This window comes from Podarcis melisellensis (genome assembly GCF_964234715.1).
Source record: "Podarcis melisellensis genome assembly, chromosome: 4".
Classification (NCBI taxonomy): Eukaryota; Metazoa; Chordata; class Lepidosauria; order Squamata; family Lacertidae; genus Podarcis; species Podarcis melisellensis.
The window spans coordinates 99,568,294-99,582,948 of record NC_138531.1 but is presented as its reverse complement, the minus strand read 5'-3'; the positions used below and the strand labels follow the sequence as shown (position 1 = coordinate 99,582,948).

The 14,655-nt window shown below is 50.1% G+C and overlaps 2 protein-coding genes across 8 annotated transcripts in view; both read right to left on the bottom strand.

Annotated features, from left to right (window-relative positions):
* The window catches only part of ATG16L2 (autophagy related 16 like 2), a 50,520-nt gene extending 40,630 nt beyond the window's left edge, over nt 1-9,890 (bottom strand). Inside the window, exon 1 of the mRNA XM_081909859.1 lies at nt 9,727-9,890. Coding sequence (XP_081765985.1) covers nt 9,727-9,847 — 121 coding nt within the window. The 5' untranslated portion in view covers nt 9,848-9,890. The remainder of the gene's footprint in view (nt 1-9,726) is intronic.
* A 3,155-nt stretch (nt 9,891-13,045) lies between these two features.
* The window catches only part of LOC309369081 (disintegrin and metalloproteinase domain-containing protein 21-like), a 34,980-nt gene continuing 33,370 nt past the window's right edge, over nt 13,046-14,655 (bottom strand). For 6 of the 7 annotated variants that reach the window (XM_081909704.1, XM_081909705.1, XM_081909706.1 and 3 more), the window contains one exon: nt 13,046-13,288. In XM_081909704.1, the coding sequence (XP_081765830.1) occupies nt 13,199-13,288 (90 nt within the window). In that variant the 3' untranslated portion in view covers nt 13,046-13,198. The remainder of the gene's footprint in view (nt 13,289-14,655) is intronic. The other variant, XR_014168022.1, reaches the window with a different exon arrangement.

Sequence of the window (14,655 nt, the reverse complement as noted above, 5' to 3'; positions counted from 1 at the left end):
GCAAGTTTTAGAGGTGGGGGAAGAATGAGCAGAGGTTGCACAGCCGCCTGTCAGGGATCCTTTACCTGTGATTCCTGCATTGCAAGGGGTTGGGCTAGAGGACCTTTGGGAACCCCTCCCCACGCTACAGTTCTAGGATTCTAATAACGTTCTTTTGCTGCAGTGCAGAGTCATCTTATTGCGGCATGATTCTGCATTGGGTAGAAATATGCACAGGTGCAGTTTTGGAAGGGATAAAACAGCTACTTGAGATGGTGTTTGGATGACGCTCAGGCCTACCCGCATGCATGCTCCAGCGCTAGGAGGGAACCGGCCACAGCTTGGGCTCGTGTGCAAACTCCGGGTCTCAGGCAGCCTTGTTGCTGTTTAGTCGTTTAGTTGTGCCTGTCTCTTCGTGACCCCCCTGGGCCAGGCACTCCTGTCTTCCACTGCCTCCCGCAGTCTGGTCAAACCAGTGGCGTAACGTGGGTTGTGAGCACCCGGGGCAAGGCAAGTAATTTGTGCCCCCTAACCCGTGGATTTGCGCCCCCTAACCCTAACCCTCAGATGTTGCGCCTGGTGCGGCCAGCCCCCCCTGTACCCCCCACGCTACGCCACTGGGTCAAACTCAGGCTGGTAGCTTCGAGAACACTGTCCCACCATCTCGTCCTCTGTCGTCCCCTTCTCCTTGTGCCCTCCATCTTTCCCAACATCAGGGTCTTTTCCAGGGAGTCTTCTCTTCTCATGAGGTGGCCAAAGTATCGGAGCCTCAGCTTCAGGATCTGTCCTTCCAGTGAGCCCTCAGGGCTGATTTCCTTCAGAATGGAGAGGCTTGATCTTCTTGCAGTCCATGGGACTCTCAAAAGTCTCCTCCAGCACCATAATTCAAAAGCATCCATTCTTCGGAGATCAGCCTTCTTTATGATCCAGCTCTCACTTCCATACTTCACTACTGGGAAAACCATAGCTTTAACTAGACGGACCTTTGTTGGCAAGGTGATGTCTCTACTTTTTAAGATGCTCAGGCAGCCTAGCTGGATATAAAAAGGGTCCGTTCGAAAGTTGCTCGCAGTGGCCATCCTCACACGCTTTTCACTGCTCAGTAGGGTGGTTCTGTGGGTTAAACCACAGAGCCTAGGACTTGCTAATCAGAAGGTCGGTGGTTCGAATCCCCATGACAGGGTGAGCTCCCATTGCTCGGTCCCTGCTCCTGCCAACCTAGCAGTTCGAAAGCACTTCAAAGTGCAAGTAGATAAATAGGTCTGGCGGGAAGGTAAACGGCGTTTCCGTGTGCTGCTCTGGTTTGCCAGAAGCGGCTTAGTCCTGCTGGCCACATGACACAGAAGCTGTACGCCGGATCCCTTGGCCAATAAAGCGAGATGAGCGACACAACCCCAGAGTTGGCCACGACTGGACCTAATGGTCAGGGGTCCCTTTACCCAAGGCAAAGAGGCAGCTGGAGAGAGGATGCTGAGATCCAGCACCAAATCTGGGCCAGACACCAAAACCTTCTGGGTGGCCACAGCCTGGGGCAAGCGCGGAAGAAAAAACTCTTTGGTTATGAGATGCAGCGCAGGACAGTGGTTAGAGCAGGTTCTCCAAGGGTGTGGCAGGAGAGAACGGCAAGTCCAGTGGTAAAATTGAAGGGCAATCTCTAGTGTCAAAATACTTAAAGTACATCTGTAAGAGGCTTCTTTTTAATTATACTTTGGGACTGATTCCTGTTCTTATGTAGATGCCTTGTTTTATACTTCCTGGGTGCCCCATGATTGTATTTTAAAGTCATCATGTTCTAGGTTATAAAATTCAGTCGTTCCTTTTTGTTTTCCGGTGCATTTCTTATCCGCAAAAAATTCGGCGTGAGGCGAGCAAATTTTTATTCTGAAAGTATGGCCCAGAGAAAAATGTTTGAGAACCAAAGGGTTAGAGTGTCACACTGGGATCTGGGAGACGTGGGGGCACCGGGGGTGGAGAACAGGCGGGGGCATGGCTGGCGCATATCCCGTAGGTGTGGCACGCTGCCCGCGGGGGCATGGTGGCCGGTGCAGGGTGGCGCGCATTGCGCATCCGGGGAGACAGCCGCAATAGCAACCCCCCGGAATGGTACCTGGAGCAGCCCGCTCCCCCCGCCCCCTTCCTCCGCCAGTGCCTGGGAGAGCAGAGTTCGAATCCCCACACAGCCATGGAGCCCAGTGGGTGACCTTGGGCTATGCACCGTCTCTCAACACACCTAGTCTCCCTCACAGGGTTGTTGTGAGGCTCAAAGACCGGGCAGGGAAGTTTTCACACCATCTTGAGCTCCTTAGAGGAATGGTAAGGGAAAGATGTATCAATAACAGCAATGTTGGTCATACACAGTACATTTCCGAGCAGAATTCAAAGTGCTGGTGCTGGGCTTTAAAGCCCTAAACGGCCTCAGTCCAGTATACCTGAAGGAGTGTCTCCACCCCCATCGTTCTGCCCGGACACTGAGGTCCAGCTCTGAGGGCCTTCTGGCGGTTCCCTCATTGCGAGAAGCAAAGCTACAGGGAACCAGGCAGAGGGCCTTCTTGGTGGTGGCTCCCTCCCTGTGGAACGCCCTCCCACCAGATGTCAAAGAGATAAACAACTACCTGACATTCAGAAGACATCTGAAGGCAGCCCTGTTTAGGGAAGCTTTTAATGTTTGACATTTTGATGTATTTTTAATCCTTGTTGGAAGCCACGCAGAGTGGCTGGGGAAACCCAGCCAGATGGGTGGGGTACAAATAAATTATTATTATTATTATTATTATTATTATTATTATTATTATTATTACTATTATTACACAGAGCACACCAACCGGAATCAATGGACGGAAGCAGTAGTTTAAATCGGGATGCAGAAGCTGCTGCTCGACTCCAACTCACATCAATCCCCAAATACCTGTGAGACCAGCTCTTTCCCTACAGGTCTCGGCTGTTAAGGAGGCAGTGGCGGCCCCCAACTTGAAAGGCTTTTAAAGAGGGTGGGACAAGTTGACAGGCTATCGAAGTCTACTAGGTTATACTGAGAGGCACTGACAGAGCTTCACGTCCACAAGTGAGGATTTGAACCCGTGTCTCCTGGGTCCTAGTCCGACATTCTAACCACTAGACCACCCTGGCTCCTATCCATACTGGGTCAGGAGCAAGTCTTGCTGAGCTCAATGGGACTTTCTGAACTCTCAGGTGCATGCATACAAGATTGCAGCCTCCTTGCAGAATCTTTGCAATGTCTTTACGAAAACAGAAACCGAGCAGTGCTAGCTTTTGAAACTGCATCGGTTCCTCCAAAGAACGGTGGCTGTTCCTTCTTCCCAGGAGGCTGACTTACGTTGCATTACATTGTTTTCCCACTGCTCTTTCAAACGTTGCAAGATTCTGCAGAAAAGAGGATGCTAAAACGATTTCCCCTTCCTCACTTTGGTGCGTGTGGTCTCACCCCAAAATGGAACCTGCACGTCCGTTTGTCTGCGGTTCGCCAGAATTTGCCATGCCTCCCTGTGGCCATCTGCCTTGGTGGCGCCGCAGCACATTGAGAGGGGCTGGTGATGCCGGTATCTGGCTGCCAGAGTCCCGGGGTTCTGAGTTCGAATTCTTGGCAATGAAGATCATAGGGTGACCACGGGTCAATCACTCTCTCTTACAGGGTGCTTGTGAAACCCCCATACCTCTGGAGCACTGAGCTCCTCAGAAAAAGGATGAGGAACATATTGGCATCTGTCTGCCTTGAGAGGCAATGGAGTGTGCCTGTAGGGGTGAAGTCAGACTGCTGTGACCTCTCAGGACAGGGGTCAGCAATGTCCGGCCCATGGGCCGGATGCGGCCCACGAAGACAGTTTTACCAGCCCATGAGCCACCCACAAACAGAGCCACTCGCTTGGCAAGTCTCCCGCGCACTGCGCTAAAGCAGTGCAGCACGGCGCCAGGACTTGCCGAGTGGCGCCGGAAATGGCGTCTGCACATGCACAGATACCAGAAATGGCGTCTGCGCATGTCCAGAAGCCGAAAACCGCTTCTGCGCAGACACAATTAACAGCATCGCGCTGCGCCAGTCTGGGTCACGGACGATCTATGTGGGAGTGATCCAGCCCATAGCCAGTAAACCTTGCGGACGCATGTCCCAGGAGATCCTGGGCTGCCTAGATGACAAGACCCCCCCCCCTTTCAGCCTCGCTGGTGTGGTCCCAAGAGCAAGACGTTTGGCACCAGCTTGGCTGCAGGAGTTGCTGGAAGGAGGCAGACAAGGAGCCTTGGAGTCTTAGGGACTCCAATATACAGTAATAATAATAATAATAATAATAATAATAATAATAATAATAATAATAATACATTTTATATATATCCCGCCCTCCCCAGCCGAAGCCGGGCTCAGGGCGGCTAACAACACTAAAACAGTGCAACATTATAAAAACATTATAAAAATTAATTAAAATCAAAATTGATGGCAACCATAAACTAAAGTTTTGTAAAGATTGCCGAAGGAGGGAGTCAGGCTGCGCCCTGGCCAAAGGCCTGGTGGAACAGCTCTGTCTTGCAGGCCCTGCGGAAAGATGTCAAGTCCTGCAGGGCCCTGGTCTCTTGTGACAGAGCGTTCCACCAGATCGAAGCCACAGCCGAAAAAGCCCTGGCTCTAGTTGAGGCCAGCCTAACCTCTCTGTGGCCTGGGACCTTCAGGATGTTTTTATTTGCAGACCGTAGGTTCCTCTGTGGGGCATACCAGGAGAGGCGGTCCCGTAGGTACGAGGGTCCTAGGCCGTATAGGGCTTTGAAGGTTAAAACCAGCACCTTAAACCTGATCCTGTACTCCACCGGGAGCCAGTGCAGCTGGTATAGCACCGGATGAATGTGATCTCGCAGCGAAGACCCCGTAAGGAGTCTCGCTGCGGCATTAATCTGGGTTTGTGTAGGGTTTACCTCTTAGCCTTTTCTTCTCCCACTAGGCAGCAGAGGTTTAGGATCAGAGTTTTCCTTCTCCTAGACAGGCTCCCATCCCATCTGCCCCTCACTTCCCTCTACAGCATGTGCAGAAGCCGCTTTCTTGACCGTTGGACCCACTCTTGGTCTTGTCTGCCAGAGCCTGTCTTCGCAGGGAGGGGAGATCCCTCACTTCCTCCATTACAGGGGATTAGATGACTGTTGGGGTCCCTGCCAACAGCTCTATGATTCTATGGTCACCAGCACAGATTTGAGGCCTCCTTTCTGGGCTGACTGTCCAAGACCAAAACGAAAGCAATGGATCCAAACTACAAGAAAGAAGATTCCACCTAAACATTAGGAAGAACTTCCTGACGGTTGTTTGACAGTGGAATTTGCTGCCAAGGAGTGTGGTGGAGTCTCCTTCTTTGGAGGTCTTTAAGCAGAGGCTTGACAACCATATGTCAGGAGTGCTCTGATGGTGTTTCCTGCTTGGCAGGGGTTGGACTCGATGGCCCTTGTGGTCTCTTCCAACTCTATGATTCTATGATTCCATGAAAGCAGAGCTATTAGGAAAAGCAATTCTTGGCTCAAGCCCGCTCAGAGGAAGAGAGGCGTTCCCCCAACATATCCAAGAGTTGTTTGCCGTTGTTCTGCCTTTTCAAAAAATGTCCCTTTACACAGATGATGATGATGATGATTAGGAATGTTCCCTTCATTGGTCTACTAATCTGCAAACAGTACAAATTAGCAATGCTTTTAACAGGCAGGAAAACAAAGACGATCTCATTGCCCTTTTCGTAAGCAGGGGGAGGGGGCATAATTTTGACAGCGCCACGTTTCCTGCCTTAGTTTAATTGCAACCATCAATATTTTAAATGATGCTGGATAGCCCAGGAATTGGAGAGAAATCATGCTAAGCCTATGAAAAGAGAGAGCAAGATGCCTTTCAGGGAGGACTGAGCTCTTCAGCTTGTAGAAGATGAGAGGAGCAGACCATTCCCAGGGAGCGAATTTTGCAAAACATTGCTTCAGGCAGGGGCAGGTCTCGCAGTGCTACTTTTATCAAGGATCTTTGCACATGGGCAGGATCACATGGGTGGAGGAGAGGATCCTTCCAGCTAGCAGGACATTTGTGGTCACAAAGCAGCGAGGCCAAACAAATGCCAACTGCTCACTTCTCCTTTCTCTAGCGATGTCGAAACCAGGGGATAAAACGGTTTTAAATCACACGGGGAAATGAATTAATGGGTCATTCCCCTTTGACAATTCTTCTTTGTTAGCCAGGGTCTCTATTTACCATGGCGAATGTTATTTCTTAATCACAAAAGAGAGAAAGTGAAGATTGAATCAGTGCACTAATTGAAGAAGTGATAATGTAATTGATGGGGTTTTCCACTCGCGTCATCTTTATATAGATGTAGATAAAACAGAGAGACCTTTGAACATGTGGATTACCGAGAATCAAGGCCTGGATAGAAACCAAGAGATCTTAATCACAGGCTTCCTGCAGTTTTTGCTTTGCTAATTAGCAAACATGTAGGGCTGAGAAACAGTGATCTGGTGGGAATATTCAGCAGCCCATTCCTCAACAAAAACTCCTTGACTTGCATGAATGAATTAAGTGGATGCTTGTCAAATTTGCAGATGACACAAAAACTGGGAGCGGTGACAGCATCAGGGTCCAAGATGCTCTTAACAGGTTGAAGAGATGGAACCAAACCAACAAAATGAATTTCAATGGGGACAAATGTCAGGTTCTGCAGTTTGGCAGGAAGAACCAGATTCACAAATAAACAATGGGGGACACCTGGCTTGCCATTGGTACATGTGAAAAGGATCAAGGGGTCTTAGTAGACTACAAGCTTAACTCAAGCCAACAGTGTGATGCAGCAGCAAAAGAAGAAATGCTATTCTAGGCTGAATCAACAAAAGTGAAGTGTCCAGAACAAGGGATGTAATAGTACCATTCTATTCTGCCGCTGTAGGTTAAGCCACAGAGCCTAGGACTTGCCGATCAGAAGGTCAGCGGTTCGAATCCCCGCGACGGGGTGAGCTCCCGTTGCTCAGTCCCTGCTCCTGCCAACCTAGCAGTTCGAAAGCACGCCAGTGCAAGTAGATAAATAGCTACCGCTCCAGCGGGAAGGTAAACAACGTTTCCGTGCGCTGCTCTGGTTCGCCAGAAGCAGCTTAGTCATGCTGGCGATATAACCCAGAAGCTGTACGCCGGCTCCCTCGGCCAGTAAAGCGAGATGAGCGCCGCAACCCCAGAGTCGGCCACGACTGGACCTAATGGTCAGGGGTCCCTTTACCTTAACCTAGTCTGCCTTGGGACGCGGGTGGCGCTGTGGGTAAAAGCCTCAGCGCCTAGGACTTGCCGATCACATGGTTGGCAGTTCGAATCCCCGCGGCGGGGTGCGCTCCCATCGCTCGGTCCCAGCGCCTGCCAACCTAGCAGTTCGAAAGCACCTCCGGGTGCAAGTAGATAAATAGGGACCGCTTACCAGCGGGAAGGTAAACGGCGTTTCCGTGTGCGGCTCTGGCTCGCCAGAGCAGCGATGTCACGCTGGCCACGTGACCCGGAAGTGTCTCCGGACAGCGCTGGCCCCTGGCCTCTTAAGTGAGATGGGCGCACAACCCCAGAGTCTGTCAAGACTGGCCCGTACGGGCAGGGGTGCCTTTACCTTTACCTTTATTCTGCCTTGGTCAGACCCCACCTGGAATACCGTGTCCAATTCTGGGCACCACAATTTAAGAAGGATGTTGACAATCTGGAAGGTGTGCAGAGGAGGGCGACCAAGAATGATCAAGGGTCTAGAAACCAAGCCTCATGAGGAATGGTTGAGGGAGTTGGACATGTTTAGCCTGGAAAAAAGGAGACTGAGAGGAGATAAAGGGCTGTCACATGGAAGATGGCGCCATCATGTTCTCTCCTGCTCTGGATGGTAGGAGTCAAATTAGTGGAATCATATGGCATGAAAGGAGATTCTGACTAAACATTCAGAAGAGCTGTTCACAGTGGAGCAGACCTGCAACACGAAAGAATCTTTCTCAGGTGCTGATGACTTGCTCTTACAAACTCTTCCCATCTATAAAGTGCCAACAAGCTAGTCCTCAGGGCTCTGCAATCATCCCCCCCCCCGCCCCCAATAGAGGAACCAAATAGAGTCACACCAGGATGAATCAGGAGCGCAAACTTAGCTACTCCTACAGAGCCAGCTGCAAACAACACCCTTTAGCCATGCTTTAGCCTTAGCCAAGAGACCATCCTCGCTGAACTGTACAAATCCTCATTTCTCTGGCAATGATTTATACCTTGTGGAATGTTCCTACATTTTAAAAAAAATAAAATCCCTGCAGACAGAAAGCTAGCATGCAAGCAGAGGTGCCAACTTGAATAACATATTGGGGGTGGGGCAGGTAAGCCCTGCCCCGCATAACCAATCACATATTAGGTTAGGTTAGACTGAGTCTGAGGGTGGGTTGGGGCAATGGACCAGCCTCTAGGGCAGCCATATGATTTCTGCAAAGTAGCTGTGTGTGTGTGTGTGTGTGTGTGTGTGTGTGTGTGTGTGCCATGACTCTGCACAAACTCCGGCCACAACAAGGCACCACTTTAAAACCAAAATGCCTGTTTGGTTCTGGGAAATGTTCTGGGTTTTGTTTTGCTTTTTTCCAAACTATATTGATTTTTTTACTTACAAAAACAGCTACCAAGCATACAGTATTGTCTTCCAGGACCAATACACACGCACAGGTGTTAAGTCTTGCACGCATGCAGCCATCCACATGTTCCCGAAACGAACTTGGAAAATCTTTCTACATCAAGCTGGCATCCAGAGGGTATCCACTTCAATCTAAAGCATCAAGGTAATTTCTCCCTAGTGGCAGCTGTGACTGAGATGGACGGCAAATTACTGTGCTGCTATTTAAAAAAGGGATACTGTGCTTCTTGTTAATAAAGGATATGACTCAAGATACGATGGAGTCAAACCCGACTCCTTCTTTCCCCCTCCAATGGGGAATTAAACATTCGAGTGCCATAAATCATGGTCAGTGTCAATCCAGGTGTCAATCTGGAGGGAAAGGGGAGATGGCGGGGTCCAAAAATGGGACGAGGATTCAGGAGTTTCATCCTCTGCAATATGAGGATGGGGGGGGTGGCGCTTTTGGATCTTGCTCAAAATAAAAACTAAAACATATTCCCTGTTACAAGAGATGGGGAAGCGGGGAAGAGAAGCACGCAGAAGACAGCAAGTATAGAAATGTTTTCTTTTAATGCCACCCTCTCTCCTTTTCCTTATTCATCCCGCCCTCAGTTTGTGGCATTGTCTTCCCGTATGGGTGCAATAAAAACGTTGGCTTGTTAAGAAGAACGCAACAAATGTTTACCGTTCTGGGTGGTGGTTGTTGCTCACGGAAAGCAGAACAAAACACACGCTCACCCCCCCCCAAAAAAAACCCCTGCAAGCAGTAAAATAACTCTGCATTATTAAAGTTTTGGGGGGAGCAAATGTCCATCTGTGCAATCGGCGCTGCCTCCTCTCCCTGCTGCCTTTTCTCGGGCTTGAATCAAGGCTGCACTCTGCACATGCTCTCGTGCCTCCCGGGGCTCGATCCCTAAGCAAGGGAGCTGGCTGAGAAGCTGCGGAGATCCGCGGCGCAAACCTGCGCGCCCACCCCGGGACCCCCGGCTCCCTCCGCAGCCGCCCGACGCGGGCTCCCCGGGAGCGCTTTCCGCAGGGGGGGTCGCGGGCAAGACTGCCTCTGGGCATGTGCAGAAGGCCCCGCCGGCCCTGTCCTCCCTCCGGCTGCGCCCCGCCGACTCACAGGCCTCCACCAGGTCGAGGAAGCGCGCCTTCTGCGCCCGATCCCGCTGCTGCAGCTGCCGGACGATGTGGCGCTTCCAGCAGCGGCGACACAGCCGGCCACCGCCGCCGCTCTCGGCCATGGCGCCCCGATGCAGCCCCGGGGGCCCGGATGACAAAGGGCGACGCGCGGCCAAAGGGGGAGGGAACTCCCAGTGACGTCGACGCCCAGGGGTGGGGCCAGAGCGGGGGAATCCCCCTGGAGTCGCCGCCCCAAGGAAGAGCAGGCGAGGCTTAGAGCGCAGGAACTGGAGGACATCCAGTGCCGGATTTAGGTATAAACTAAACAAGCTCTAGCTTAGGGCCCCACTCTCTTGCAGGCCCCCCAAAAAAAATTAAAGGAAGAAAAACTGGATGTACATTTCCAAAATATAAGATAAACAACTTCTTAATTGTATGAACAATTGTTGTTGTTTAGTCATGCCCGACTCTTCGTGACCCCCTGGACCACAGCACGCCAGGCACTCCTGTCTTCCACTGCCTCCCGCAGTTTGGTCAAACTCATGTTCATAGCTTCGAGAACACTGTCCAACCAGTATCAACAATTACTTTGATAAAATACGTATTTTGTTACGTGCAAATGGCTTTAGAGACCTGTTAGGTCCATAAATGACCATATAGCATGTGTTCAACACAAAAAAACAGCAACAATTTGTTGTTGACAAAGGACAGCTGGACATATAAACAATGGCCTAGCGTGGGTTGTCAGCACCCGGGGCAAGGCAAGTAATTTGCGTCCCCTAACCCGTGGATTTGCGCCCCCTAACCCTAACCCCCAGATGTTGCGCCCGGTGCGACCGGCCCACCCTGCACCCCCACGCTACGCCACTGCATATAAAGCATAGATGTCAACTTTCTCTTTTTTAAAAGGGAAATTCCCTTATTCTGAATAGGATTCCTCGCAAGAAAAGGGGAAAGTTGACAGCTATGATATAAAGGGCCCCATTGCCTTCAGTGGCTTAGGGCCTCATCAAACCTAAATCTGGCCCTGAAGACATCGCATAAAGCAAAATGCGGAAAGCATCCAGAGGGAGACCGTTCCCCTGTCGAACAGCTCTGTCAGAAAGCTTTCTCTGTATGTTTAGTCAGAATCTCCTTGCAACTTGAAGCCATTGGTTCAAGTCCTACAAGACTCAGCTAGATTGGTAAAAGAAAAAGCATTTTATAGGTGTTGTATATGTGATATATAACACTGTGGCACCAGATGGGGTCCCGCCTTTCCCTACCGGATTTCACTGTATGAGTTTGCAATGCGTTTAACTGAATCGCTTCTTTGAGGTGTCTACATCCAGCCCTACCCTCTCCAGCAGGAGAAAACAAGCTTGTTCTCTCTTCCATGTGACAGTCTTTGAGATATTTGAAGATGGCTATCCTGTCAGTCCCCTTCTTTCGAGGCTAAACATACCCAGCTCCTTCAGCTGTTCCTCATAAGGCTTGGTTTCCAACATTTTCCTCATGATGAGGAGAGTTGACCTGCTGATTTTCTTTTTGCCACATGGCTGAGATACACACAAGATTCCTGCAAGGGGGTAGGGAGAGAAGAGAAGGCAGCCCAGCTTATCTCCCACTCCTGCCTTAGAATCCTAGAACTGTAGAGTTTGAAGGGACTCCAGTGGTCATCCAGTCCAACCCCCCTGCAAAGCAGGAATCAATTTAGTTGTCTCATAAGCCCTCCAGGGAGAGATTGTGTCATTTCTTTATGTTCTGTACTGCATTCAGCATGTCAGTGACAGTAAGTGATGTGGCATTTTTGATGGAAATTGGGGGCTCGTTACATACAGCCATGCCTCCATGTTTCCTTCTCTGAAAATTTCTCTTGGATGGTCAATATAAGGCAATTGTGACACCTGGTGGCTGGATAGATGAATGCACTTGGAATATTTCCCCATGCTAGTAATGTACTATTTTAAAACCAGGAGATTGAAACATTGGACCAGATCCATTGTTCGTGCCTTTTCTTCAGAGGTAAGGAAAACACTGGATGGCTTTAAAGCAGTGGCCAAACTTGGCCCTCCAGCTGTTTTGGGAATACAACTCCCACCATCCCTAGCTAACAGGACCAGTGGTCAGGGATGATGAGAATTGTAGTCCCAAAACAGCTGGAAGGCCAAGTTTGGCCATCACTGCTTTAAAGGATTGCATATTTTTTTCCTGTGGCATTAAGGGTCAGTGGCTTAGAACCTGCTTCTTTAGATGTTTGTGGAAGTAAATCAGGCATCTTTAACCAGATTCAGAAAGGGGGGGATATTTTGAAACAAATCCCTTGAACAGAAGAATGCAACATGTTGTTTTCTCCAAGTCACTGTGGCAGCTCATGCCTGACATACAGTGGTTCCTCGGGTTAAGAACATAATTCGTTCTGGAGGTCTGTTCTTAACCTGAAACTGTTCTTAACCTGAATACCACTTTAGCTACTGGGGCCTCCCGCTGCCACCGCGCCCCGGAGCACAATTTCTGTTCTCATCCTGAAGTGTTGCAGGGACCCCACCCCCAATCATTCCGTTTGTACAAACACGGCACACTCACACAAATCAGCCATACATCATCAGATCTGTACTGTTCCACTTTTATTTTACACCATGAAGGAAGGACAATCAAAGGGGGGGGGGGCGACTTGACACAAGGCAGCCAAAATCCCCCAACACATCCACAGCGAGCCCTACCCAGTTGGCATGCCAACCTTGATGGTCCTAGGCAGAAGATCATTACACTCACAAAGGACCTGCATATGGAAGTGGATTCAGTATGGACTGAAACAAAGGACAGTGACCAGCCCTTCCCTCTGGGGGCAGGAAATAGTGAACTCCTCTTTGTGCTCAGGAATGTAATCATGGGGAGGGGGAAAGGAGGAACCGGACAGGTGACAAGACACTCAGGTTACCACCACAACTCCTCCCTGAACCCCTGCTCTTTGTGATGTGTCAATGATGTAGTTGTGATGTAGTCTTAGGGGTGTAGCATGGGGGTGTAGTAGCTAATAAAAGTTGGGGTCTTCTTTTGTTCGGGGCTTCCATCTTGTTCCACCTTGTGGCAGGTGGGAGTCCTGTCACAACAGTCTTCAATAAAGACCAAGCCTACTAGCTGCTGTTTTGCTCTGGTATTCCTGGCTGGTGTCCTTGTTTTTTGTCCAAGGGAGCCCTCAGATTTCTCCGTTAACAGAAGCAAAGTTCTTAACCCGAGGTACAATTTCTGGGTTAGAAGAGTCTGTAACTTGAAGTGTCTGTAACCCGAGGTACCACTGTATACACATGCAGAACAGACCACATAAATGGCACAAAATGTGCAATGTTCAAGAGAGAGCTCATTTTATTTGAAGTGTGGGAAGGCAAAAAACAGAAAGATTCAACAACAAGATTCAAGCAGGCCAAACAACACTGAGGAAATTGATGAGACACAATAAATCTCTCTTGGGAGCACCTGTTATTTTCTTCTGTCTAACAGCACAGTCTAGTTTCAGTTGTTATGTCCGACTCTCGGCTTTTCAGTGACATGCTACATTCTGACCCGAGGCTTGCTTGTGATCCCTAAAAGATAAGAAATGAGGGTTACTATATCCCATTTGGCTCACAAAATGTCTCAGCTGGGACAGTGATGAGGTGAATTTGTAGGGCATTTTCCAGAGAAGGTGGGTGGAGAATTTCTGCCACTTTTACAGAACTCTCACAAAGGTTGTAAAAAGTTTGGGATGTGAGGGTACTCGCTATTAGACAGGTTGGCTGAATCATCACTGTCTCCCCTCCCCCACCCTATATAACTTGCTGCACTCAGCAGCTGGCTGCTATTGAGTTAAAAATCTCTTTTAAGGATGGTGCAAGAATGTTACTATGTGATGACTTAGTGCTGCTCCCTGCAACATTGTACAGGAAACAAAGGTGTTTGTTTCCTATTTGAAAGAGCAGTTGACTGCTGCTGAGTTCAGAGGCTTTCCCTTGTTAAACAGGCATCGTCCCATCCAGTGGCGTAGCGTGGGGGGTGCAGGGGGGCCGGCCGCACCGGGCGCAACATCTGGGGGTTAGGGTTAGGGGGCGCAAATCCACGGGTTGGGGGCGCAAATCCACGGGTTAGGGGGTGCAAATTACTTGCCTTGCCCCGGGTGCTGACAACCCACGCTACGCCACTGGTCCCATCAGTGTGTGTGTGTGTGTGTGTGTGTGTGTGAGAGAGAGAGAGAGAGAGAGAGAGAGAGACTTACAGCAGGGCAGTCCAACTTTTCATACCAAGTGGGCTGCAAGATGCCTTTGACATAGATCCCATGGGTTGCACAAGGCCAAAATTTGAGCCCTTCCCCAGCCCTCATGCTGCCTCCCCAAAAATGGCCTTTGGGGCAAGGCTCTGGCAGGGTCCTAGAACCCTCCCTCTTCTTCCCAAATCTGGGAAAGAGCCAGTGTGGTGTAGTGGTTAAGAGCGGTAGAACCGGGTTCACGTCCCCGCTCCTCCACATGCAGCTGCTGGGTGACCTTATGCTAGTCACACTCAGTGGCGTAGCGTGGGTTGTCAGCACCCGGGGCAAGGCAAGTAATTTGCGCCCCCTAACCCGTGGATTTTAGCACTCGAGGCTCTTCCACTAGATTAGCGTGGCTCCCCCAGATGTTGCGCCCGGTGCGGCCGGCCCCCCTGCACCCCCCACGCTACGCCACTGGTCACACTTGAAGTCTCTCAGCCCCACTTACCTCACAGAGTGTTTGTTGTGGAAGAGGAAGGGAAAGGAGAATTTTAGCTGCTTTGAGACTCCTTCGGGTAGTGATAAAGCGGGGATATCAAATTCAAACTCTTCTTAGTAGGCTTTGGGAAGGTGAATGGAGGACTCTAGGATCCTGTCAGAGGCGCACACCTCCTTCCCAAAGCCCAGCACCTTGCTTACCCAGTTTTGGGAAGGCAGCACAAGGGCTGT